Source organism: Somniosus microcephalus, chromosome 7, assembly GCF_052327205.1.
Source record: "Somniosus microcephalus isolate GS21.2 chromosome 7, FLI_Smic_1.0, whole genome shotgun sequence".
NCBI lineage: Eukaryota > Metazoa > Chordata > Chondrichthyes > Squaliformes > Somniosidae > Somniosus > Somniosus microcephalus.
Genome location: NC_140993.1, coordinates 57,648,263 through 57,675,660, shown reverse-complemented (window position 1 = coordinate 57,675,660; position 27,398 = coordinate 57,648,263). Strand labels below are relative to the sequence as shown.

Here is a 27,398-nt window from a genome sequence, read left to right as displayed (position 1 = left end):
CTCCATGACAGCTACGATTTTCTACACTACCATGTGTAGCATGATTTGGTGCCCAAGTAGTACAGTTTTGCATAATAAGTCCTGAAGGTAATAAAAATGAAAGGCTGTGAGCCTATCTGAGTGATGAATCCTGTCTGCTAATGCAACGTAACCCATTTACTGTTATGGACTTCCTCTGGAGTACAGGAAATGAACAAGTATGAGAGGATGACGATCACCAACCTAAGTAAATGCGATTTCAGCAACCTGCATCGCTACTTCACTGAAAAAGCAGAGGCCAAGAAAATGTTGCCCAAGGAGGAGAAGCAGGTGAGAATATATTTGTCAAGTAGAAGAAATTGTTGCTAACTTCCTCTCCTGTCCTTAGGCACTGATTCATGCTGGGGTACTGGGTACAATCCAACAGGTATTGGCAGCTCACCCAAATGACTATTTGTGAGAGCCTAGATGGTGAATGCCAGCAAGCTATTCAAGCAGGGAGGCACATCACAGTCGAGCCCAAACTTGTCTGCTCTTTAAATATGCAAATTTGTCATAGGATTGGAGATAAATCAGTACAATATCTTTGCTCAAGAAGAGAGAGAAAGATGAAATAGGTAACTAGAGACCAGTTAGTCTAACATCAGTTGTGGGAAAACTCTTTAAGACAGTGTTATGGAGAGAGTGTTTGGTAGTGGAATTTGTTTGAATTGCTCTATCAAAGAGCCAGCACAGACTCAGTAGTTGAAATGGCTGCCTCCTTTGCTGTGAACTTCTGTGGTGACCTGGTTCATACTGATGTGTTGGGGTAAAATCTCTCCATCTCTACTGTTGGCTTCTCCACTGCCATAGTACTCCAAGGGACTGTTGATTATTGATCAGGCAGCCTGGTGCATTAATGGGACCTGATGGGATAACCTACCCCTGGAGATTGAAATCCCTTTCATTCAGTACCAGATAATCGTGCAAGCCAACACCTTAATGGGTAACTGTTCCTAGTTAGACTAGCGAGGGAAAGCTTACTCGTGCTCTGTCCTTGTCAACTTGTGGTTTCAGCTGGTTAAAGACCAGCACTATCCTTGCATATACTTCCATAAGCCTTTGCTGCTGCCAATCTGCACAATAAGCTCTAATACAAAAGCAAAATACTGCGGATGCTGGAAATCTGAAATAAAACAGAAAATGCTGGAAATACTCAGCAGGTCAGGCAGCCTCTGTGGTGAGAGAAACCGCGTTAAAGTTTCAGGTTGGTGACCTCTGCCCGGCCAATGAAAATCCTACATTTATCAATAGCTTACTTAGAAAATTCTGTAGCGCAGTGGTGGATTCCATGCTTTTATCCAACTAACTTTATTTTAAAAATGTCTCTGGGTGTAAGACTTGAAATGACCTGAGAGTCTCAGCCCAGTTTTGTACTGTGCATAAGAAATAGGAGCAGGAGTAGGCCAAAGATCCCTCGAGCCTGCTCCGCCATTCAATACGATATTGGCTGATCTTCGACCTCAACTCCCCTTTCCCGCCTGATCCCCATATCCCTCGATTCCCCTAGAGTCCAAAAACCTATGAATATACTTTGAATATACGCAACGATGGAGAATCCACTGCCTTCAGGGCTAGCGAATTCCAAAGATTCACAACTGAGGGGCAGCACGGTGGCATAGTGGTTAGCACTGTTGCCTCACAGCGCCAGGGACCCGGGTTCAATTCCGGCCTCGGGTGACTGTCTGTGTGGAGTTTGCACATTCTCCCCGTGTTTGCGTGGGTTTCCTCTGGGTGCTCCGGTTTCCTCCCACAGTCCAAAGATGTGCGGGTTAGGTTGATTGGCCATGATAAAAAAATTGACCCTTAGTAACTGTTAGGGGGGATTAAATACGTGGGGTTACGGGGATAGGGCTTGGGTGGGATGGCTGTCGGTGTAGGGACCGGGTGTTAGGGTTTGGATGATCAGCCATGATCTCGTTGAATGGCGGAGCAGGCTCGAAGGGCCGAATGGCCTACTCCTGCTCCTATCTTCTATGTTTCTATGAAATTTCTCCCCATCTCTGTCCTAAATGGCCAACCCCTTAACCTGAGACTATGCTCCTTAGTTCTAAACTCTCCAGCCAGGGGAAACAGCTGATCACTTGGAAAACAGTGACAGGATCGGACAAAGTCAACATGGATTTACAAAAGGTAAATCATGCTTGACTAATCTACTGGAATTTTTTGAGGATGTAACTGATAGAATAGATAAGGAAGAACCAGTGGATGTGGTGTATTTGGACTTTCAGAAGGCTTTTGATAAGGTCCCGCATAAGAGATTATGTGCAAAGTTAAAGCACATGGGATTGGGGGTAAGGTACTGACTTGGATAGAGAACTGGTTGGCAGACAGGAAGCAAAGTTGGAATAAACGGGTCTCTTTCCGAGTGGCAGGCGGTGACTAGTGGGGTACCGCAGGGATCGGTGCTAGGACCCCAGCTATTCACAATATATATTAATGATCTAGACGAGGGAACTAGATGTAATATCTCCACGTTTGCAGATGAGACAAAGCTGGGTGGGCGTGTGTGCTGTGAGGAGGATGCAGAGAAACTCCAGTATGATTTTGGCAGATGCAGTATAATGTGGATAAATGCGAGGTTATCCACTTTGGTGGCAAAAACAGGAAGGCAGATTATTATCTGAACAGCAATAGATTGGGAAAAGGGGAAGTGCAACGAGACCTGGGTGTCCTTGTGCACCAGTCGCTGAAGGTAAGCATGCAGGTGCAGCAGGCGGTTAAGAAGGCAAATGGTATGTTGGCCTTCATAGCGAGAGGATTCGAGTGCAGGAGCAAGGATGTCTTGCTGCAGTTGTACAGGGCCTTGGTGAGACCACACCTTGAGTATTGTGTGCAGTTTTGGTCGCCTTATCTGTGGAAGGATGTTCTTGCCATGGAGGGCGTGCAGCGACGATTCACCAGACTGATGCCTGGGATGGCAGGAATGAAGAGATTGGGTCGATTAGGCTTCTATTCGCTAGAGTTTAAAAGAATGAGAGGGGATCTCATTGAAACTTATAAAATTCTAACAGGACTAGACAGACTAGATGTAGGAAGGATGTTCCCGATCGGGAGAGTCCAGAACCAGGGGTATCAGTCTAAGGATAAGGGGTAAGCCATTTAGGACTGAGATGAGGAGGAATTTCTTCACCCAGAGTGTGGTGAACCTGTGTAGTTCTCTACCACAAAAGGCAGTTGAGGCCAATTCATTAAATACATTCAAGAAGGAGTTAGATATATTTCTTAAGGCTAAAGGGATATGGGGAGAAAGCAGGGACAGGGTACTGAATTTGGATGATCAGCCATGATCTCATTAAATGGCAGAGCAGGCTCGAGGGGCTGAATGGCCTACTCCTGCTCCTATCTTCTGTTTCTACGTTTCTATCAGCATCTACCCTGTCAAGTCCTCTCAGAATCTTATGTTTCAATGAGATATAGGCTGACGTCACAAACTGCTGCCTTAGCAACAATTATTATTAGCTAGTCCCACTGAGGCCAGAGGATGATTGGTATGAGAAATGCAAAAATGTCACACTGGTGGTGTAGGAGTTGGTTTGAGATACAGATTAAAGAAATCTTTGCTCTGCATTTAAACTTGGCTATACCTGACCTGTCAGTGACGGTGGTGACCGAATTGAAAGAAGATTGAATTTCTTACTGCCGACATCAGGCGACTTAATGAATACAAAAATGCACCCCTTACCCAGAGCAAAAAGCACCTCATGGCGAACATGGAAATGGAGGATTCATGAGATTGGCGCCTTGTCTGTAACATGACTAGCTTATTTTGACCAGCTGCCCTGATGCACATTCTATTTACAGAACAAATAGAAGCTGATGGCTCCATTGATGAAGACAGTGTGGAATTGAACCATACAAACCAGGAAGATCTCTGGTTCACTTCCTAGTTGGTGTTGAGTGAGCTGATCAGTACCATGGGCAGTAATAGGGATGGCATAATTGGCCTCAGCACCCCAGGACTAGGCAAGCCAAAATTATCCAGCACACTTGCTCCTGATCACTATCCGGTGACTTCTGCAGGACTGCATGAGAACATAGTGAGTATAGGATCAGACTCGACTGTGATGCTCCCGTCAGCGAATAGGCTGACTCCACTGATTGTCAAAGCTCACATTTAAGGACTGACCACTTGGCTAAGGTGCCAACAGGCTACTGCTGTACATTGTCTTTTACCTTGGTGTCTTCAGAAGAGAAAGGCAGAATATGAGTAAAACATAAATAGCACAGACAACAAATATGGTGAAATTAAGCTAAATAAATGTTTACGTTTTTATGAAAAATAAATTCAGATACAGGAAACTCGTTTAAACAGCACCTAAATATCCAGAATTCTCTATTAACCGGCAAAATTCATACTCCGAAAACAACACCTCAATAACCGGAAATGTTGCCGAGTCCGAGTCTCCCGCAGTGGCCGAGTTAGTCAGTGGGGGTAGTTCTCCAAACTGCCACTACTCGGCCTCTTGGCGCTGTCGGAAGTCATTAAAGAGTTATGGATTACCCTCAACTGGCAGTACTGTACTTAAGCATCTTCCACCATTCATTTAACAACATTCTGTAGGTGAGTACCCAATCACTGTATACTGCACATTTCTTTATTTCTTTCATTTTTGTTTGTTAAAAATAGCCTCGGTAGATAACCCTCTCCATCATCTGGAATTTTTAATCAACTGGCACCATCCCGGTCCCGTCGGTGCCGGATACCAAAGAGTTTCCTGTACTTGCTATTCTGGTTGTAGATTGATACTGGTTAAGTCAGGTGATGTGATCCAGCACATTTTCTGTGTGAGGCTAGAGTTCAAAGGCAGAACGTGGGGAAGAAATCCAGAAGTGATTGGCTGTGGTGACTATATTGATATTGGTGCAGCTGTGGCAAGCATGTGCCTTGCTATACTATTTGCAGTCCATTTCTAACAAGTTAGTTGAGATTTGGTGAATCCTGCCCAACATATTTAACCTTTTCTCTGATGAATATTGGTTGACCTGATGTGCATATTACCAGTAGTGAGGTTTTTTTCTTCAGACTTGTAGGATTCATTTCCAAAATATTTTGTGGCCTTTTGAGTCTTTTCTGAATGTTTGAATCATAAAAATGTACAAAGCATAAACTGCTAAGCGCCAGACTGCCAGTCCAAAGATGACATTAGTCACATCACATGAGTGCACTGAAACCGTTACTCAATGGCGCTGATGTCAGAAACAGCAGAGGCATGACCTCTCAAACAAAATGGAATTAATGGAATGTTGGCCTTTCTCATGGGGGCTGGAATAAAAAGGGTGGACGTTATGCTACAGTTGTATAAAGCTCTGATTAGACTGCACCTGGAGTACTGCGTTCAGTTCTGGCCACTGCACCTCCGGAAGGATATTTTGGCCTTGGTAGGGATGTAGTGCAGATTCACCCGAATGGTACCAGGCTAAAAGGGTTAAATTATGAGGACAGATTGCCTAGATTAGACTTGTATTCCTCTGAGTGTAGAAGATTATGGGGTGAACTAATTGAGGTATTTAAGATAATTAAAGGATTTGATACGGTAGATAAAAATAAACTTATTTTCTCTAGTAGGGGAGTCTAGAACAAGAGGGCTAAATCTTAAAATTAGAATTAGGACATTCAGGGGTGATATCAGGAAGCATTACTTCATACAAAGGGTGGTGGAAATCTGGAACACTCTTCCCCCAAAAATCTGCTGAAGATAGGTCAATTGGAAATTTCAAAACTGAGATTGATAGATCTTTGTTAGGTAAGGGTATTAAGGGATATTGAAGCAAGGTGGATAAATGGAGTTGATACAGATCAGCCATGATCTAATTGAATAGAGGAAAATAGGAACAGCTCCTGAAGGCTGTTGTGCCATTCAATTAGATCATGGCTGATCTGTATCAACTCCATTTATCCACCTTGGCCCCTTGAGATAAAGGCCAACATTCCATTAGCCTTTCAAAAAAAAAAATTGTTGTTCCTGTCCACTAGTTTGTGATTTCTGTACATGGACCCCTAAATCTCAATAAACTTAGAATTGTCCAGTGAAAATCCACTCTTTCGCTACAGAAACTAAAGTTAGAGCAAGATGCAATCACCGAGGAGTATGGCTACTGTGTAATGGATGGGCATCGGGAAAGAATCGCTAACTTCAAAATCGAGCCACCGGGGCTGTTTCGTGGGCGTGGCAACCATCCAAAGATGGGAAAGCTAAAGAAAAGGATCATGCCTGAAGATGTTACTATCAACTGCAGCAAGTAAGTGGTTTATGTGATGAATGCAAGAAATAGCAATACGGGGAATCCAGCCTGCCCTGTCGTTTAGGTCCTACATAAGAACATAAGAAGTAGGAGCAGGAGTAGGCCATACGGCCCCTCGGGCCTGCTCCGCCATTCAATAGGATCATGGCTGATCCGAACCTAGACTCACGTCCACCTCCCTGCCCGCTCCCCATAACCCTTAATTCCCTTATCAGCTAGGAAACTGTCTGTCTCCGTTTTAAATGTATTTAATGTCGCAGCTTCCACAGCTCTCTGAGGTAGCAAATTCCATAGATTTACTACCCTCTGAGTGAAGAAGTCCTCTCTGTTTTTATCTTTCCATCTTGTTCCTCTCACCCGTGCCATTTCCTTTTTGAACATGTGAACTGATCCCATTGCTTAACCATTTTCCCAATATGGTTGTGGCTGAGTTTCACTTGTTTCTTGTGACAATCACTTCTATTTGTGTGGGGTGCAGAGGGGGGAATTGCCTTGCTGTTTCATATGAAGCAAAAAGTAACCCAGCAGAAGTGGGGCCCACCTTGGGAGTCTAAGCAAGGGAAAATGGCTTGTCACCCAAAGGGAAAGAAGCAGAGACACAAAGACCTGCACTTGCTCACTACTTTCTTTTTCTTTCTTTCTTTCTCTCTCTTTTCTCCATTTTCGCTCGCTCTCGCGCTCTCTCTCGCTCTCTTTTTCTCTTTCTTTCTTTCTTTCTTTCTGTCTTTTATAAAAGTAATTTCACTGGCCTCCTGCTCCCAACAGGGAGCGTCAATCAGAAATAGGCAGATCTGGTAGTATTATTAATTTGGTACTTTGAGTCCCCCTTGTGCAAGGGTATTACGTTAGTCAAATTGCTAAGTTCCTGGTGGTGGGGATGACTTGGCAGGTTGAGGCTGGATTTCACAGCAGCTTGGGGCAGGCAGGTTTCCATTAGCCCCATATAATTTAGGTGCCCTCCTCCTGATCCTGCAGTCTCCGGAAGGGTCAGCAGCAAAGGCATTGATAGACATCACCCTGACCCAGTGTAAATGCCAGGATTGCTTGCACGCATATAGAAACATAGAAGATAGGAGCAGGAGTAGGCCATTCAGTCCCTCGAGCCTGCTCCGCCATTCAATGCGATCATGGCTGATCATCCAAATTCAGTACCCGGTCCCTGCTTTCTCCCCATACCCCTTGATCCCTTTAGCCTTAAGAAATATATCCAACTCTTTCTTGAATATATTTAATGAACTGGCCTCCATCACCACCTGTGGTAGAGAATTCCACAGGTTCACCACTCTCTGGGTGAAGAAATTCCTCCTCATTTCTGTCCTAAAATGGCCTACCCTTTATCCTTAGACTGTGTGCCCTGGTTCTGGACTCCCTGACCATCGGGAACATCCTTCCTGCATCTAGTCTGTCCAGTCCTGTCAGAATTTTATAAGTTTCAATGAGATCCCCTCTCATTCTTCTAAACTCCAGCGAGTACAAGCCCAATCGACCCAATCTCTCCTCATACGTCATTCCTGCCATCCCAGGTATCAGCCTGGTGAATCTTCGCTGAACTCCTTCCATGGCAAGAACATCCTTCCTCAAATAAGACGACCAAAACTGCACACAATACTCAAGATGTGGTCTCACCAAGGCCCTGTACAACTGCAACAAGACATCCTTGTTCCTGTACTCCAACCCTCTCGCTACGAAGGCCAACATACCATTTGCCGCCTTTAACCGCCTGCTGCACCTGCATGCTTACCTTCAGCGACTGGTGCACAAGGACACCCAGGTCTCGTTGCACTTCCCCTTCTCCAAATCTATTGCCATTTAGATAATAATCTGCCTTCCTGTTTTTGCCACCAAAGTGGACAACCTCACATTTATCCACGTTATATTGCATCTGCCATGTTTCTGCCCAATCACCCAACATGTCCAAATCATCCTGGAGTTTCTCGACATCCTCCTCACAGCGCACACGCCCACCCAGCTTTGTGTCGTCTGCAAATTTGGAGATATTACATCTAGTTCCCTTCTCTGGATCATTAATATATATTGTGATTAGCTGGGGTCCAAGGACCGATCCCTGCGGTACCCCACTAGTCACTGCCTGCCACTCGGAAAAGGACCCGTTTATTCCAACTCTTTGCTTTCTGTCTGCCAACCAGTTCTCTATCCAAGTCAATCCCTAGCCCCCAATCCCATGTGCCTTAACTTTACACGCTAATCTCTTATGCGGGACCTTATCAAAGGCCTTCTGAAAGTCCAGATACACCACATACACTGGTTCTCCCTTATCTATTTTACCAGTTGCATCCTCAAAAAATTCCAGTAGATTAGTCCAGCACGATTTACCTTTTGTGAACTGTTTTCCAAGTGCTCTGCTATTACATCTTTTATAATGGACTCTAGCATTTTCCCCACCTACTGATGTCAGGCTTACCGGTCTGTATATTTTCAGAGCTACTGGCTGTTGGGCTGTATACATAGTCAGTGCAATCTTTTTCCTCATTAGATAATCAATTATAGTTCTATATCCAAGCACCCAGGTACTAAAAAATCTTTGTAGTAAATGCTCTTAAAATATCACCGAACTCAGGATATCTTAAATCCTGAATGCAATACAGGAGGCTGCCCTGTCACCTTCTATACATTTAAATGAAACCAGTCTGCTGATCTGTCACTGAGTAGTCTAGTTCACAAATATAATTTGCGATAGTCTAACCTGTTCAGACAGTCTGTTTTTCTAAATTAAGCTTATTTTATTCAGGGATTCCCAGATCCCAGTTCCCCCAGAAAATCACGAGTGGAAGGAGGTGCGTTTCGATAATAAAGTAACCTGGCTGGCATCATGGACAGAAAATGTCCAGGGACTCATTAAATACATCATGCTCAACCCGAGTTCCAAACTTAAGGTATGTGTTCTCTGACAGAATGATTATCATTTTCTTCTTGGTTTAATAGGCACAAGATTTATTGACTTGTTCTTTCCCAGGGCCACAAATTTCTAGAACTCCATCTTGCCTTCCTGTTGCAACCTATAATCTTTTAAAAACAAGCTCAGTGACATCTAATCACTGCCACTTTACTTAACCTAGCCTTCTAGATTGGGGCCCTTTTCATGAGAAGGTTGAGGATATTTGATTGAATTATTCCAAATTGAGAATTTATAAGGTAAATTGGGGGGGAGGGGGGGGGAGTGAAGCTACTTAGAATCATAAAAATTTACAGCACGAAAGGAGGTCTTTTCGACCCATTTTGTCTGTGCCAGCCGACAAAGCTATCCAGCTTAATCCCACTTTTCAGCTCTTGATCTGTAGCCCTGTAGGTTACGGCACTTCAAGTGCACATCCAAGCACTTTTTAATTGTGATGAGGGTTTCTGCCTCTACCACCCTTTCAGGCAGTGAGTTCCAGACCCCCCAACATCCCCTGGGTGAAGAAATTTCCCCCCGCATCTCCTCTAAACCTCTGACCAATTACTTTAAATCTATGCCCCCTGGTTATTGACCCTTCTGCTAAGGGAAATAGGTCCTTCCTATCCTTTCTATCTAAGCCCCTCAATTTTATACACCTCAAATTCGGTCTCCCCCTCAGCCTCCTCTGTTCCAAAGAAAACAAACCCAGCCTAGCCAATCTTTCCTCGTAGCTAAAATTCACCAACCCAGGCAACATCCTCGTCCAATAACCCATTTATATTCACTGCCAAGGCTCTACATTTGAGCATGATACCAGACGACTGCTGCTACAAAACCACTTCTGCTTAAGAACACCATTCTAATGAGTTCTGCAGCCACCTTTAAACACATTGGGGGAGAAATTGGGTGAGTAGCGCCACTTGTTAGCGCCTAAAGAGGCAGGCAGTGGCTGTAGCGCCACTGGCTGCACCTCCCGCGATACTGACTTGGGGCGATAATGGTAGCGTTAGCCTTTTGCGCTGCGCCGCCACCGATGACGTCATCGGTGTGCGCAGCGCCCCGTTCGCGATATTTGGTAGCGAACGCCGCAGTTGCGCCATTCGCTACCCACGCCTGGTTCACGGGGCCTTACTGTGCCGGCAGCGGCGCAAGTTAAGGTGGAGGTGCGGGGCGGCCGCCTGCCAGCACCTCCGTCCCCGGCCTCCTAACCACCCCCCCCCCCCCCCCCCCCCCGCGGCATTGCTGGCTGTTTCCCGAGAGCCTGGCACCACTTCTTGGTGCCGGGCTCGTTTGCCGGCACTCGCGAGTGGGGATCGCGCTGTTGCAGGCCCCTCCCCCTTAACAGTGGGAGGAAGGCCTGCAGTACCACAGCGTGTGGCGCTGCGGCACGTTGCGCTGCGATATTCAGTTCCAGCGCCCTAAGAGGGACGGGGAGCGCCTCGAGTCTCGCCCCGTGTCCCTCGAGGGGCAATGAAACTGAATATCTGACGATCGCTGAAGCCTCAAACGCTGCGCTAAATCCTGCGCTCAGGCGACTTTTGCGCCACTTTGGCGCCCCAGCCTAATTTCTAGGCCCTTTTCTTAAAAGTGAAATAAATCAGTTAATGGTCAATCCTCCCTTTGCAACATGTTTGTGCAAACAGATCCAATAAGGTTACTGTACTGGGAACAGCTTACAAATGTTCTGGACCAGCGTTGTTCACTTAATCTTTGGAATGCCCTAATGCACTTTTGTAAGAAATCACACAACACCAGGTTATAGTCCAACAGCTTTATTTGAAATCACAAGCTTTCGGAGCGCTGCTCCTTCGTCAGGTGAAGTGAAGAGATGCATAAAAACACAGCTTATATAGTCAGAGAATAATGTCAGATGTTTACAGGTAATCTTTCTAACTGCCATTTATCACACCTCGGCAGAGAGATAATCACAGCAATCAAAGGTGTAAATGGTGTCCAAACAGGTCAGTCAGGAAAACATTACATCAAAGAACAATGAGGTGGGGTCACAAGAGGTCAAATGTTGCAGATGCTTGGGTCTGTATGAAAAACAAAAAAACAGACAAAAAACATTTTTTTGCTGGAAATCACAGCAGGTCCGGCCGCATCTGTGTGGCGAGAACAAGCCAACGACGACTCGAGTCTGGATGACCCCACATCAGGTGGGGTTGCATGTAGCGTGACATGAACCCAAGATCTCGGTTGAGGCCGTCCTCATGGGTGCGGAACTTGGCTATCAGTTTCTGCTCGACGATTTTGCGTTGTCGTGTGTCTCGAAGGCCGCCTTGGAGAATGCTTACCCGAAGATCGGAGGCTGAATGTCCTTGACTGCTGAAATGTTCCCTGACTGGGAGGGAACACTCCTGCCTGGCGATTGTTGCGCGGTGTCCGTTCATCCGTTATCGCAGTGTCTGCATGGTCTCGCCGATGTACCATGCTCCGGGGCATCCTTTCCTGCAATGTATGAGGTAGACAACGTTGGCCGAGTCACATGAGTATGTACCATGTACCTGGTGGGACATTCAGCCTCCGATCTTCGGGTAAGCATTCTCCAAGGCGGCCTTCGAGACACACGACAACGCAAAATCGTCGAGCAGTAACTGATAGCCAAGTTCCGCACCCATGAGGACGGCCTCAACCGAGATCTTGGGTTCATGTCACGCTACATGTAACCCCACCTGACGTAGGGTCATCCAGACTCGAGTTGTCGTTGGCTTGTTCTCTCCACACAGATGCGGCCGGACCTGCTGTGATTCCCAGCAAAAAAAAAAGTTTTGTCTTTTTTTGTTTTTCATACAGACCCCAGCATCTGCAACATTTGACCCCTTGTGACCCCACCTCATTGTTCTTTGATGTAATGTTTTCCTGACTGACCTGTTTGGACACCATTTACACCTTTGATTGCTGTGATTATCTCTCTGCTGAGGTGTGATAAATGGCAGTTAGAAAGATTACCTGTAAACATCTGACATTATTCTCTGACTGTATAAGCTGTGCTTTTATGCATCTCTCCACTTCACCTGACGAAGGAGCAGCGCTCCGAAAGCTTGTGATTTCAAATAAAGCTTATGGACTATAACCTGGTGGTGTGTGATTTCTTACATTTGTCCACCCCAGTCCAACACCGGCATCTCCACACTAATGCACTTTGTCAGTGTTGGAATGCAAACCTACAGCTGTGATTTTCCATGCACACAGGTGTTGAGTTCAGTCATGTAGCTGTAAGTGTTTAAGGCAAGTATCTCGTATGCTTTCTTAACTATCTTATCTACCTATCTTGCTATCTTCAGGGATCTGTGGACATGCACTCCAAGGTCCCTCTGTTCCTCTACACTTCTCAGTATCCTACCATTGATTGTGTATTCCCATGCCTTGTTAGCCCTCCCCGAATGTACTACCTCACACTTCTCCGGATTGAATTCCATCTACCACTTTTCTGCCCACCTGACCAGTCCATTGATATCTTCCTACAGTCTACAGCTTTCTTCCTCACTATCAACCATACAGGCAATTTTTGAAACATCTAGGAACATAGGAACAGGAGTAGGCCATTTAGCCCCTCAAGCCTGTTCTCCCATTCAGTGAGATCATGCAACCTAACTCCATATATCTGCCTTTGCCTCATATCCCTTAATACCTTTGCTTAACAAAAACCTATCTCAGATTTAAAATTAATAATTGATCTAGTATCAGTTGCCATTTGCAGAAGAGTTCCAAACTTTTACCACACTTTGGGGGAGAAATTCGGTATAGCCCCATTTGGGGCGCTAGAATTGGCGCTGCGCAAATTTTATCGCCAGGCGCAACTTATCGCTACCTCGAGCGATACTGGGTTGCTGCGCCCCTCAAGGTGATTGCGGCGTAAAATCAGGTGCTGCACAGGACTCTTAAGGCGCTAACCCGGCGGCGCTACTCAATTTCTCGCCGGCCGGGCGCAGCGCAGGTGCTGTCAATAATCGATTTCCCCGAGACATGCTGGCACCGGCCAGCTCTTAAGGGGGCAGGTCAATTAGGATCAGCTGCCACACTCTGTGGCCTAGAAATTCATTGTAGCCACTTTTGGGGCGGTAAAGTCGAGCGGCCGCTAAAGTTTGCGCCCGGCGCAAAATCGAGGCCACTTCTCCGATATTCATTTGCTTCGCCCTAAGAGTTTGGTCGAGTGCTAAAACTGACGCTGCACGCCTCTCTTTAGGCGCTAAGCCGGAGGTGCTGAGCGAGAGCGCCGAGGCCGGGCGCAGCGCAGGTGCGGCCATCTCGTGATTGACAGCAGACACCCTGGCGCCGGCCAGCTCTTAAGGGGGAAGGGTCGACTTGGTCTGCTGCCACGCCCTGGATAGTGGAGCCCTCCAGCTAGGCCTGAACACTGCTGCTGGACCCAAATAGCGCCTCAAAGTATGGAGAAGGCCCGTGAACGAGCGCAGCGCTTCTCAGAGCTTGATCTGAGTGTGCTGGTTGGTGCTGTGGAGAAGAGGCGCCATATTTTGTACCCGGACAATGGCAGGAAGGCGCCGGGCCGCGTCTACCGGAGAGCCTGGAGGCATGTCGCCAGCAAGGTGTCAGCCAACAGCGAGGTCCCCAGGAGCGGTGTCCAATGCCGCAAAAAGTTTAATGACCTCACTCGGATTGTCAGGATGAGTACCCTTTCCAGTGTCCTCCTCATCCTTGCATATGCACCTCGCATTATGGGCAAAGGGACCTGAAAGCCCTAATGGCCAGCCCTCATGCAGCAGCTATGGGACAGGCATGAACATCAATTGCACATTCTGCACTTAACACACTGGCCAAGCTATTCCACCATGGGAGGCAGTGCACACAAGATCAGGGCTACACACTGTACTTAGAGGCCGTCCTTTCTCTTGCAGGCCAAGCTGGCCAATAGGAAGAAGAGCCGGACTGCGACCGGGGGAGGCCGACTCCAGATCCAGCCGCTCACCGAGCTGCAACATCGCGTGGAGCGCATCATGGGTGGCCGGGTGATTGGCCCCGTTGCATGTGGAGAAGCCGACCCTGTTCTGGGCACCAATGGTAAGGACATCACCTTTTGGACCTCTCTCGTCCCACTTGCGCATCAGATCTACATCCTTTGCCACTGTCCGACCAATGCGCTGAATGCCACCACTCATGCATCCCTCGCTGACGCCCTCTCCTCACTCTAAAGCTAGTCTTGTGCTTTCCTGCTTTCAGATGGTGAGGAGGAGGTCCCTGAACTTGCCAGTGACAGCCCCTCAGAAGAGGAGGAGGAGCAAGAGGAAGGCGGCCCATCAGGGGAACCCTCAGCCGCGGCAACCCATGCCAATGTAGGGGACACGTCTTCCCTGGAGGGGAGCGTGGCGGAAGTGTCGGAGGGGAGGGGAGCTCATGGGACCTGCGGCCTGCAGAAACGCGGGAGGGGGGGTGGAAGCTCAGCGGCCTCCTCCCCAGAGGGGGGAAGGGTCGGAGGGGAGTCCAATTGCTGGGCCCAGCGGCGTCCAGCAACGCAGGAAGGGTCGGCCAGCTCGGCGGCCTTCTCCCCAGAGGGAGAGTCCGACCTCCAGTCCGGAGATGGTCTTCGCCGAGGAGATGGGATGCCTCGAGGACTTGTCCGCGGACTCGGAGCGCCGGCACACGGAGCTCATGGGGGTAGGGGCACGGTTGCCTGAGGCCATAGAGTCCCCCTCTCGGAGTGTGACCGACGTCGGGGCCTCACAGGCCATCAGTTTGGCGGAATTCGGGGCAGAGCAGGCAGCGAGTCGGGCGGCATTCGGGGCAGCTCAGGCAGCGAGTGGGCAGCTGATCAGTGGTGCCGTGCAGTCAGTGGGTGCTCTGATGAGGTCACTGAACAGGGCAACACGGGCACTCACTGCTGCCACACTCGCTGTGTCAGCCAGGCATTGCCAGGGCACCCGGCGCGCTGCAGCAGCACAGCGGTCTGTCCCTCGGCAGATTGGTGCACATGCTGCAGTGCTGGCCCGGGCGAGTGCCAGTGTCTCAGGCGACCAGCGAGCGCCTGCCATCCGCCAGCTTGCCCCCATTCCTCCAGCCGCCACTGCCACTCCCCCAGTGGAGCTGCCAGGAGCTGCTGCAGCGACTGATGTTGGCCAGCCACAGCTGCAGCATTCAACAGCCGCCCGCTCGACGGCCAGACCTCGACTAGGCCGACCCCCAAGGGTATCTGCCGTCACGACATGTGCCCCTCAGGAGCCTGCCCCCAGCCTTGCAGCAGCCAATGGCCTTACTTTGAGGAGGAGCAGCAGGGCGGGCAGGGGCCACACAAAAATGGCCAAGGCATCGCCCTAGCGGGCCAAAAAGTCGAATGTGTGGCCAGATGTGTTTGTTTTTTGAAGGCCGAGAATTGGATGTTTGTTTTTTGAAGGTCGAGGATGTGATGTTTGTTTTTTACGAAGGCCGAGGATGACGGCCATTTTAGTTGCACTGTTTTGTTAATCCTCTCCAGGTTGTGGGAGCGAGTAATGTGTTTGAGTGTTTTTTGGGGGTTTCGTCTGTTTTTGGTTTTCATGTGGGAAGGGCCCTGAGTTTGTACAATAAAGCATTTTATTTATTAACATTGTCCATGTTTGATCTTTGAAGTGTTTGTTGCCTTAACCGGCTGAGGGCTTGCGGAGCGGCTGCAATCATGTTCTTTCATTGGCACAAGCCATTCCCTGACAGGGGGCCTAGAAGTGACGTTCAATAAGCCGCCGACGGGCGGCCCTTGGACCTTCTGCCTCCCTCCTGGGCTGGTACTCCTCGTCCTCCTCCTCCTCATGCTCCTCCTCCTGAGGTGGTGGTCCAACGTGAGGTGGCAGTGCCTGAGTCCTGCGGATAGCCAGGTTGTGCAGCATGCAGCAAACGACGATGAATTGGGAGACTCGCTCTTGCGAATACTGGAGGGCTCCCCCGGAGCGATCGAGACAGCGGAACCGTTGCTTGAGGACGCCGATTGTTTGTTCTATGATGTTCCTAGTCGCTTGATGGCTCTCGTTGTATGCCTCTTCAGCAGGGGTCATGGGCGCGCGGAGCGGGGTCATGAACCAGGTACACAAAGGATAGCCTTTGTCTCCGATAAGCCATCCTCTTGGGTGAGGCTGTGCCTGGAACATGTCAGCCACAGTTGTCTGTCGCAGGATAAAGGCATCGTGGCTGCTGCCTGGAAAGCGGGCATTGACAGCTAGGATGCGCTGCCTGTGGTCACACACCAGCTGTACGTTGAGGGAATGGTAGCCCTTCCGGTTGCGGTAATCCTCGGCATGCTCCAGAGGTGCCCGCAAAGCCACATGCGTGCAGTCAATGGCGCCCTGCACCATGGGGAAGCCCGCTATTCTTGCAAATCCCACTGCACGCTGCTACTGCTTGTCCAGGGTCATGGGGAAGGAGATGAATTGCTGTCTCCTTCTGAAAAGGGCATCGGTCACCTGGCGGATGCAGCAATGCACGGCGAACTGGGAGATGTTAGCGATGTCCCCAGCAGCGGATTGGAAGGAGCCGGTGGCATAGAAGTTGAGAGCCACCGTCACCTTCACTGCCACCGACAGAGACGTCCTGCGCATCAGCTGTGGCTGCAGATCTCTGTGAAGCAGCTGGCAGATGTCTGCAACCACCTCCCTTCTGAATCGCAGCCTCCTAACACACTTCGCGGCAGACATGGTCAGATAGGAGGACTGCTAGCGGTATACCCTGGGTGGGTAAGGCCTCAGTTGGCGACGCCTGTTGCCCCCTCTGCGTCTAGCCAGGGCTGCCACTCACGGCGTCTGTAAGCCCTTCTGGCATAAGGCTGAAAGTTGGCGTTGGCACCCAATGCAGCCCCCATTCTATGCTGGCAAACACTGAGCTCTCAATGAAGGCAAAGATAATTGCTAAGCTCTGGCCTGAGCCAAAAATACCTGTCCTAGTGTTGGTCCAAACCAGTAAGCTCTCCTTCTCCTTGGTCTCTCTCCAAAAAACCGTTGCACAAGAGTGAATGCTGCAAAATGGCTGGCCTTTATAGTGCAGGGTAAGTGCTCTTTAATTAGCGCTCCCCGCGGCCCGCCTCGGCTGTGTACCGTTCCACTTCACAGTCGTTAGGGCCGCCCGGCGCACAATGGGCCGGCGCGAGTGAAGTTCCGGTTCGGGGCGCACAAAGGGCGTTGCACTAGGAAATGACGTCATGATCTGCGCGCGCAGCAGGGCGCGCGCTAAGACTTTGCGCCGGCGCTAAATGTGTACTGAAGTTGGGGCGAGGCGCAGATCGCGCTGCGCCCGGGCGCTAAGCGCCTAGCGCTCGAGATCTACTCCTCCTAAGGCGCTAACGGCTGGCGCGCCCAACTGAATTTCTAGGCCTGTGCCTTGTAGGCCTCAAAATCGGCGCTGTGCATTCTGTGGCGTTCCAAACTTTCAACAGATGGAGAGGGTGAGGCAGAGAGCGGAGCGCTTTACAGATGGGGCATTGGATGCTTTGGTTGGCACAGTGGAGCACCAGCGAGCTGTGCTGTACCCCGACAATGGCAGGAGGCCTCATCCGAGCGAGTACTGCAGAGCTTGGAGGGATGTTTGTCAAAGAGTTGCCTCCAGCAGCATCGTGCCCAGGACTCCTGTGCAATGCAGGAAGAAGTTCAACGACCTCACTCTGGTCGTTAGGGTGAGTGTCTTTTTCGCAATCATCTTCATCCCTCCATCTGTGTGGTAAACCACTGTTTGTATTCCTGTTTGTATTCCACTGTGTACATGCCTGGACATGCCTCGGCTGACTCCTCCCACAGGTCCTAGTATAAAGGTGACTGCTCCCCAGCCCTTGGTATCCTGGACCGGTCGACCACTCGAGGCAGACCTCCATTCTGTTGTTAATAAAAGCCTTTAGTTACTCTTCTAACTCTCAGTCTTTTATGAGTAATTGATAGCGCATCAATCTGCACCTGACTTTATGGCCAGAGGGTGCGCGAAGCCCCAATGGCCATCTGTCAGCCAGCACACATGGCCCTTTCTGGAAACACACACGCACATTCAGCTCCGGGCATAATGTAAGGGCTATTCTACCATGGGGGGCATGTGATGTCAGCTCAGGGCATAATGTATCATCACTTCCCGTCCTTTCTCCTGCAGGCCAAGCTGGCCAGGAACCGGAGGGAGCAGCTTCGTACCGGAGGAGGTCGGCCTTGCCGGCAGACACTCACGGACCTGGAGGAACGAGTCCACCAGATTGTTGGAAGCTGGATGATTGGCCGTGTCACCACTGGAGCTGCCGACCCCATTGTGCACAGCGATGGTAAGGTCATCACCTTTTTGAACTCTCTCCTTCCACTTGTTCCCCCCACCAGCATGCTTTTTCACTCTGGACCCATGTCAGAGCATTGCAGCACTCATGCGTCCCTTGCTGCCACCCTGTCCTTTTGCTAAAGCCACTCTTCAACCTCCCTGCTTTCAGATGCTGCATCACCAGCTCGGGAGCCGGGCCCTCAAGCTGCCACTGACTCCGGAGGCGACGAGCAGGAGGAAGCCGGACCATCCGTACCACCCTCCGGCGAGCCAGCCCATCTGCAGACTGGGGATAGTACTTCCCTGGAGGGGGGCAGGCTCTGAGGAGGAACCAGCTCCAGGACCCAGCGGGCTGCAGCAACGCAAGGGGGGTAGGGAAGCTCGGGGGCCGTCTCCCCGGAGGGCGAGTCAGGCTGCGAGTACTGCTGCACAGAGCGCAGAAGAGGTGCGTGCCCTCGCAGAAATGCGCGCCCAGGCTCGGCTTGGGTACACTGAGCTCATGGCTGCAGTGGCAAGGATGCCTGAATCCATCGAGACACTGGCAAGGAGTGTCCAAGACTTCGGCGCAGCACAGGCAAGGAGTGCGCAGGACTTCGGGGCAGCACAGGCAAGGAGTGCGCAGGACTTTGGGACAGCACTGGAAAGGACTGTCCAGGACTTCGGGGCAGCCCTGGAAAGGACTGTCCCGGGCTTCACCGAAGCACTGGAAAGGACTGTCCAGGGCTTCACCGAAGCACTGGCACCTGCCACGGAAGTGCTGAGTGCTGCCACGCAGTCACTCGCTGGTCTCATGCAAACTCAGATTGAGGCCACGTGACCACTGACTGCTGCCACCCTCGCTGGATCAGGCAAGATTACCCGGGGCCCTTGCAGCACCACAGCAGGCCAGCAATCTGTGGACCAGCCGATTGGTGCGCATGCTGCGGTACTGCCCCGTCAAGAGTGCCAGTGTGTCGGCCGACCACAGAGCAGGTGTCCGCCCTCAGGATGACAGCATTCTCATGCCACCACTGGCACGTTTCCACTGCAGCTGCCACCACCTGCAGGACAGACTGCTTCCACCCATGCACAGTTGGAGCAGTCAGCATCCGGGCCCTCCAAGCCCAGAGGTCGTCCCTCGGGCATCTGCGCTTTCGGACAGTCAGCAGACCTCCCCCAGCCTTGATGCAGCCACTGGGGTCCCATTACGGAGGAGTTGCAGGGAGGGAAGGGGCCGTTCTCGCAAGAGAAGTAGATCACCATCAAGGGGGAAAGAGTAGAAGGTGCTGCTGAAACGTCTTATTTGTAGAAATCAAGGCCGTGGATGCTGGTCTGAATGTTAGTTATGTTTTGGATAGTCTCCCGGGTGTGCGAGTCACCTGGTCTGAATGTTAGTTATGTTTTGGATAGTCTCCCGGGTGTGCGAGTCACCTGGTCTGAATGTTAGTTATGTTTTGGATAGTCTACCGGGTGTATGAGACACTTATGTGTTAGAGTGTTAGTTTTGCTTTCTGTTGCCATTGCTTTGTCATGTTGGAAGGAAGCACATTTTGCAAAATAAACAAATGTTTTTATTTACATTGGCCATGTCTGCTATTTACATTCATATTGCCCTTCATAGGCTTTGGGTTATCAGAACGGTTCCATTGCTGCTCTTCGAATGGCACCAAGCATTCCGTGAGAGGGGCCTAGAAGCGACTTCTGATCAGCCTCTGACGGACGGCCTTTCCAGTTTGTGCCTCCCTCCCGTCTTGGTCCTCCTCCTCCTCCTCCTCCTCCTCCTCTGCTGGTGCTTCAGTGTCTGCTGGCATTGGCTGGGTGCGTAGGATAGCGAGGTTATGCAGCATGCAACATACAACCACGAAGTGGGAGACTCGCTCAGGTGAGTACTGCAGGGCGCCTCCGGAATGGTCCAGACAGCGGAACCGCTGCTTCAGCACACCGATTGTGTGCTCCACAATGTTCCTCGTTGCCTGATGGCTCACATTGTAGCGCTCTTCAGCAGGGGTGCTGGGCGAACGGAGCGGGGTCATCAGCCATGGGCACAGAGGATAGCCCTTGTCACTGCGAAGCCAGCCTCCTGGGTGAGCCGGGGCCTCAAAGGTCTGCAACTGAAGTCTGGCGCAGGATGAAGGCGTCGTGGCTGCTGCCTGGGAACTGCGCATTGACTGCGAGGATCAGCTGTCGGTGGTCACAGACCAGCTGCACATTCAAGGAATGGAACCCCTTGCGGTTGCGGAACTCCTCCGGATTCAATACAGGCGCCCGCAAAGCCACGTGCGTGCAGTCAATGGCGCCCTGCACCATGGGGAAGTCCGCTATTGCTGCGAAGCCTTCTGTGCGCTCCCGCTGCTTGCCCAGTGTCAGAGGGAAGGAGATGTACTGCCGCCTCCTTTTAAACAGGGCATCAGTTACTTGACGGATGCAGCAATGCACCGCAAATTGCGATATGTTGGCTATGTCCCCAGTTGCGGCCTGAAAGGAGCCGCTCGCGTAGAAGTTCAGGGCAACAGTCATCTTGACAGCCACCGACAGAGGTCCTGCACCTTATCTGAGGCTGCAGATCTGGCTGAAGCAGGTGGCACAGCTCAGTCACCACCTCCTTTCTGAAGCGCAGCCTTGAGAGACACTGCTCCTCTGACATGTTCAAGTAAGAGAACTGCTGTCGGAAAACCCTGGCAGCGTACGGTCTGATGTGGCGACGTCTGTTGGCCCTCCTCCGTCTGGCCATGCCTGCCCCTCTCTCCCTGCCTCTCTGTGCCCTTTCCAGATGGTTCAGCAGCAGGACGTTCCCCTCCAATGCAGCCCCCATAATAGCGCACAAGAAAGTTTTCCCGTTGTAAATGCTCACCAGCAGCAAGGTGATGGTCAGAAGGCTGAAGTTCCTCTGCCAGCGCTGGCTCACTGGTGAAATGGCTCTGAGTGCAGCTCAGCAACTCTGTGAAACTCTCGAAGAAGTTGTGCTCCCAAAATGGCTGCCGCTTTTATACCAGTGCAGTCCCCTTTAAAGAACGCCCCCCCAGCCCGAGAGCGACTGGGGAACGTTCCAGGTAAGCTGTCCTTATTAGCGCCAGGCGGAACGGAGGGGGGCGCCACTGAATTTCCAGTCCGGGGCGCCAAAAAGGCGTTGCACACTGAAATGACGTCATGATCTGCCTGCGCCCGTGAGCGGGCGCTAAGATTTAGCGCTGGCACTAAAAGTCCACTCAATATGGGAAGAGGCGCAGGGTTCACTGCGCCCGGGCGCTAGTTGGTTAGCGCCCCACTTCTCGGCCTCTTTAGGTGCTAATTGCTGGCGCTACCAACCGAATTTCTCCCCCTTTGTGTGTAAGATCTGGCTCTAATTTGTAGACTCTGTCCCCTAGTCCTAGACTCCCCAACCAGTGGAAATAGTTTCTCTCTCTCTATCCTATTGGTTCCCCTTAATATCTTGAAAACATCGATCAAATCACCTGTTAACCGTCTAAATTCCAGAGAATACAACTCTAGTTTGTGTAATCTCTCCTTGTATTTTAACCCCTGGAGTCCGGGTATCATTCTGGTAAACCTATGCTGCACTCCCTCCAAGGCCAATATATCCTTCCTAAGGTGTGGTGCCCAGAACTGCTCACAGTACTCCAGGTGTGGTCTAACCAGGGCTTTGTATGGCTATAGTTGTAATTATGCTATTCTAGTCCTCCTAGATATAAAGGCCAGCATTCCATTAGCCTTTTTGATTATTTTCTGTATCTATTCATGACATTTTAATGATCTCTGTACCTGGACCAAAGCTGGGAACTGAATGTTCCAGGGTACTTAACATTTAGGAAGGACAGACAAAAAGGAAAAGGAGGTAGCGTAGCGCTGTTAATAAGGGATGAGATCGGTACGGTAGAGATAAAAGATCTTGGCTCAGCAGATTGTGATGTAGAACTGGAATCAGTTTGGGTGGAGCCAAGAAACAGCAAAGGGTGGAAAACATTGGTGGGAGTTGTGTATAGGCCACCAAATGGTAGTGGTAATGTAGGGCACGTATCAATCAAGAAATTAGAAGTGCATGTAACAAGGGCAATACAGTAATCATGGGGGACTTTAATTTACATATTGACTGGGCAAATCAAATTACCACTAATGGGGCGGAGGACAAATTCTTGGAATGCATGCGAGATAGTTTCCTGGATCGATATGTGGAGGAGCCAACCAGGGAACAGGCTATTCTGGATCTGGTACTGTGTAATGAGAAAGGGCTAATCAATAATCTTGTGGTAAAGGGGCCTTTAGGGACAAGTGAGCATAATATGATTGAATTTTACATTAAGTTTGAGAGTGATGCAGTCCAATCTGAAACTAAGGTCTTCAGTCTAAACAGAGGAAACGACAAGGGTATGAGGGACAAGTTGGCCATGGTAGAGTGGGAGACTACACTAAAAGTGGGAGACTACACTAAAAGGTATGAAGGTGGACATACAATGGCTAACATTCAAGGAAATAATGCATAATTTGCAACAAACATATATTCCTCCAGGGCATTAAAAACCCAAAAGGAAAAGTGATCCAACCATGGCTAATAAAAGAAATTAAAGCTAGTATTAAGTCAAAGGCGTAATCTTATAAAGTTGCCAGAAAAAGCGGTCAGCCTGAGGATTAGGATCTTTTTAGAAATCAGCAAAGGGGGACCAAGAAATTGATAAATGGAAAATAGAATGAGCACAAACTAGCGAAAAATATAAAAACGGATTGTAAAAGCTTTTATAGGTATGTGAAACGGAAAAGACTGGCGAAGGTAAATGTAGGTCCTTTACAGTCAGAGATGGGAGAATTTATAATGGGGAATGAAGAAATGGTTGAGCAATTAAACAAATACTTTGGTTCTGTCTTCATGGAAGAGGACACAAATAACTTCCCAGAAATGCTGGGGAACCAAGACTCCAGTGAGAAGGAGGAATTAAAGGAAAATAGTGCTGGAGAAATTAATGGGACTGAAAGCTGATAAATCCCCAGGGCCTGATAATCTGCATCCCAGAGTACTAAAAGAGGTAGCCATGGAAATATTGGATGCATTGGTTGTCATCATCCAAAATTCTATAGATTATGGAACAGTACCTGCAGATTGGAGGGTGGCAAATGTAACCGCACTATTTAAAAAAGGAGGTAGAGAGAAAACCAGGAACTACAGACCGGTTAGCCCAACATCAGTAGTAGGGAAAATGCTAGAGTCTATTATAGAAACATAGAAGATAGGAGCAGGAGTAGGCCATTCGGCCCCTCGAGCCTGCTCTGCCATTTAATGAGATCATAGTTGATCATCCAAATTCAGTACCGTGTCCCTGCTTTCTCCCCATATCCCTTGATCCCTTTAGCCTTAAGAAATATATCTAACCCCTTCTTGAATATATTTAATGAATTGGCCTCAACTGCCTTCTGAGGTAGAGAATTCCACAGGTTCACCACTCTCTGGGTGAAGAAATTCCTCCTCATCTCTGTCCTAAATGGCTTACCCCTTATCCTTAGACTGTGACCCCTGGTTCTGGACTGCCCTGCCATCGGGAACATCCTTCCTGCTCTTTTTCCTCCCGTCCTGTGCAGCAGAACCACCCATGGTGCCAGGAAGTTGGCTACTGCTGCCTTCCCCCCGATAAGCCATCTCCCCCAACAATATCCAAAGCGGTATATCTGATTGAGAGGGGGATAGCCACAGGGGACCCCTGCACTACCTGCCTGCGCCTACTACTCTGCCTGGCAGTCACCCATTCCCTTCCTGCCTGTGCAGCCTTTACCTGCAGTGTGACCAACTCCCTAGACCTGATAACAGGACACTTAGAAAATATCAACGGGATTAGATGTCAACATAGGTTTATGAAAGGGAAGTCGTGTTTGACAAACCTACTGGAGTTTTTTGAGGATGTAACTGGTAGAATAGATAAGGGAGAGCCAGTGGATGTGGTGTATTTGGATTTTCAGAAGGTGTTTGATAAAGTCCCACATAAGAGGTTAGTGTGCAAAATTAAAGCACATGTGATTGGGGGTAATATACTGGCATGGATTGAAAATTGGTTAACAGACAGGAAACAGAGTAAGAATAAATGGGTCTTTTTCAGGGTGACTAGTGTGGTGCCGCAGGGATGCGTGCTTGGGCCTCAGCTATTCACACTATATATCAATGATTTGGATGAGGGAACCAAATGTAATATTTCCAAGTTTGCTGACGAGACAAAACTAGGTGGGATTTTGAGTTGAGGTGGATGCAAAGAGGCTTCAAGGTGATTTAGACAAGTTGAGTGAGTGGGCAAATACATGGCAGATGCAGTATAACGTGGATAAATGTGAAGTTATTCACTTCGGTAGGAAAAACAAAGGCAGAGAATTATTTAAATGGTGATAGATTCGGAAATGTTGATATACAGAGGGACCTGGGTGTCCTTGTACACCAGTCACTGAAAGCAAACATGCAGGTGCAGCAAGCAGTTAGGAAGGCAAATGGTATGTTGGCCTTCATTGCAAGAGGATTTGAAAACAGGAGCAAGGATGTCCTGGAGTAGTGTGTGCAGTTTTAGTCTCCTTACCTAAAAAAGGATATACTTGCCATAGAGGGAGTGCAGCAAAGGTTCACCAGACTGATTCTTGGGATGGCAGGACTGTCGTATGAGGAGAGATTGGGTCGACTAAGCCTGTATTCACTAGAGTTTAGAAGAATGAGAGGGGATCTCACTGAAACATAAACTTCTGACCGGGCTAGACAGACTGGATGCAGGGAGGATGTTTCCTCTGGCTGGGGGGGTCTAGAACAAGGGGTCACAGTCTCAGGATATGGGATAGGACATTTAGGACTGATGAGAAATTTCTTCTGAGGGTGGTGAACCTGTGGAATTCTCTACCACAGAAGGCTGTGGGGGCCAAGTCACTGAATATATTTAAGAAGTAGATAGATAGATTTCCAGACACAAAAGGCATCAAGGGGTATGGGGAGAGAGTGGGAATATGGTATTGAGATAGAGGATCTGCCATGATCATATTGAATGGCGGAGCAGGCTCGAATGGCAGAGCAGGCTCAAAGAGCCGAATGGCCTACTCCTCCTATTTTTCTATGTTTCTAAACAAAATTAGGGCTCATGGGATTGGGGGTAATATACTAGCATAAGTACTGTAGAAAATATAGGGACAGAGTGAGCTGGAAGAATTTTGATCGCCTAGATGGGTCAGAGAGGAATTTCCCAGATTTTCTTCTCCCAAATTGGCCATTGGGTCTTTTATCTGGTTTTTCGCCTCTCCCGGGAGATCACATGGGTTCGGGTGGATGCAGAGTGATAGAAGATTTGAGGTTAGGACCAGATCAGCCATGATCTTGAATGGCGGAGCAGGCTCGAGGGGCCGATTGGCCTACTCCTGCTCCTATTTCTTATGTTCTTATTGAGGATTGGTTAACGGACAGAAAACAGCGAGTAGGAATAAACGGGTCATTTTCAGGTTGGCAGGCTGTAACTAGTGGGGTACCGCAAGGATCAGTGCTTGGGCCTCAGCTATTCACAATCTACATCAGTGATTTGGATGAGGGGACCAAATGTAATATATCCAAGTTTGCTGATGATACAAAGCTGGGTGGGAATGTAAGTTGTGAGGAGGATGCAAGGAGGCTTCAAGGGGATATAGACAGGCTAAGTGAGTGGGCAAGAACATGGCAAATGGAATATAATGTGGTTATCCACTTTGGTAGGAAAAAAAGAAAAGCAGAGTATTTTTTAAATGGTGAGAGATTGGGAAATGTTGGTATTCAGAGGGACCTGGGTGTCCTTGTACAAGAATCACTGAAAGTTAACATGCAGGTACAGCAAGCAATTAAGAAAGCAAATGGTATGTTGGCCTTTATTACAAGAGGATTTGAGTATAAGAGTAAAAATGTCTCACTGCAATTATATAGGGCCCTGGTGAGACCACCCCTGGAGTATTGTGTACAGTTTTAGTCTCCTTACCTAAGGAAGGATATACTTGCCATAGAGGGAGTGCAACGAAGGTTCACCAGACTGGTTCCTGGGATAGGGGGATTGTCCTATGACGAGAGATTGAGTAGACTAGGCCTATATTCTCTGAAACCTAGAAGAATGAGAGGTGATCTCATTGAAACATACAAAATTCTTACAGGGCTTGACAGGGTAGATGCAGGGAGGATGTTTCCCCTGGCTGGAGAGTCCAAAATAAGGGGTTGGCCATTTAGGATTGAGATGAGGAGAAATCTTTTCACTCAGAGAGTGGTGAATCTTTGGAATTCTCTACCCCAGAGGGCTGTGGAGGCTCAGTCGTTGACTATATTCAAAACAGAGATCGATAGATTTTTGAATATTGGGGGAATCGAGGGATATGGGGATAGTGCAGGAAAGTGGAGATGAGGTAAAAGATCAGCCATGATCTTATTGAATGGAGGTGCAGGCTCGAAGGGCCTACTCCTGCTCCTATTTCTTATGTCCTTCATTAGTGAGTTTGTTAGCTGTGCTCCGAAAGTTAACTGAAATGACCTATGTTGGTATAGGAGTCATTGGCATTCATTTGTTATGTGTTGTGGGAATATCGTGTATCAGATGTTGCCTGGCTCCTGTATGAATAACACTTCTGTTGCACATTCACTAATGTCAGCTTTTCTATAGAACACACTGCACTGCTGATGGTTACCATAACGTGGGTAAAAGAATGCAGAACATAAAGATTACAGATCTCGTTGTGTGCGGGTACAGATCTGATTGAGTGGTTGAAGTCCTTCCCATCCTTTATTAAATCCTTTTTTTAAAGTTTTGAGAAATCAAGGCCCCCCTCATTCTCCCCCTCATCAAATTTTCAACTCTTCTCCTCCTGCAAGTACTAACATGCTGGTAGGGGTGAGGGAATACATTTCAGGGGCAGCAATAGCCATCCAGTATCTCTTCTGAAGATACTGGCAGGTGTTTGGGGGGATGGGGTCCCCTTCTAGAAGCAGCAGCCTTTGTATGTGAAGCTACACCATGTCTAAGGCTGTTGGACCATAGGGAGCATCAAATCTAAGCCTGATTCTTCCTCATCCAATGTACACACATGCACGCTTTCAAGCCAG

At 49.0% G+C, this 27,398-nt stretch overlaps 1 protein-coding gene across 5 annotated transcripts in view; it reads left to right on the top strand.

Moving 5' to 3' along the window:
* The window catches only part of LOC147114649 (DNA topoisomerase 1-like), a 183,914-nt gene that overhangs the window by 132,067 nt on the left and 24,449 nt on the right, over positions 1-27,398 (top strand). For all 5 annotated transcript variants that reach the window (XM_085992493.1, XM_085992495.1, XM_085992494.1 and 2 more), the window contains 3 exons: positions 187-309; positions 6,074-6,261; positions 9,014-9,158. In XM_085992493.1, coding sequence (XP_085848619.1) covers positions 187-309; positions 6,074-6,261; positions 9,014-9,158 — 456 coding nt within the window. The remainder of the gene's footprint in view (positions 1-186; positions 310-6,073; positions 6,262-9,013; positions 9,159-27,398) is intronic.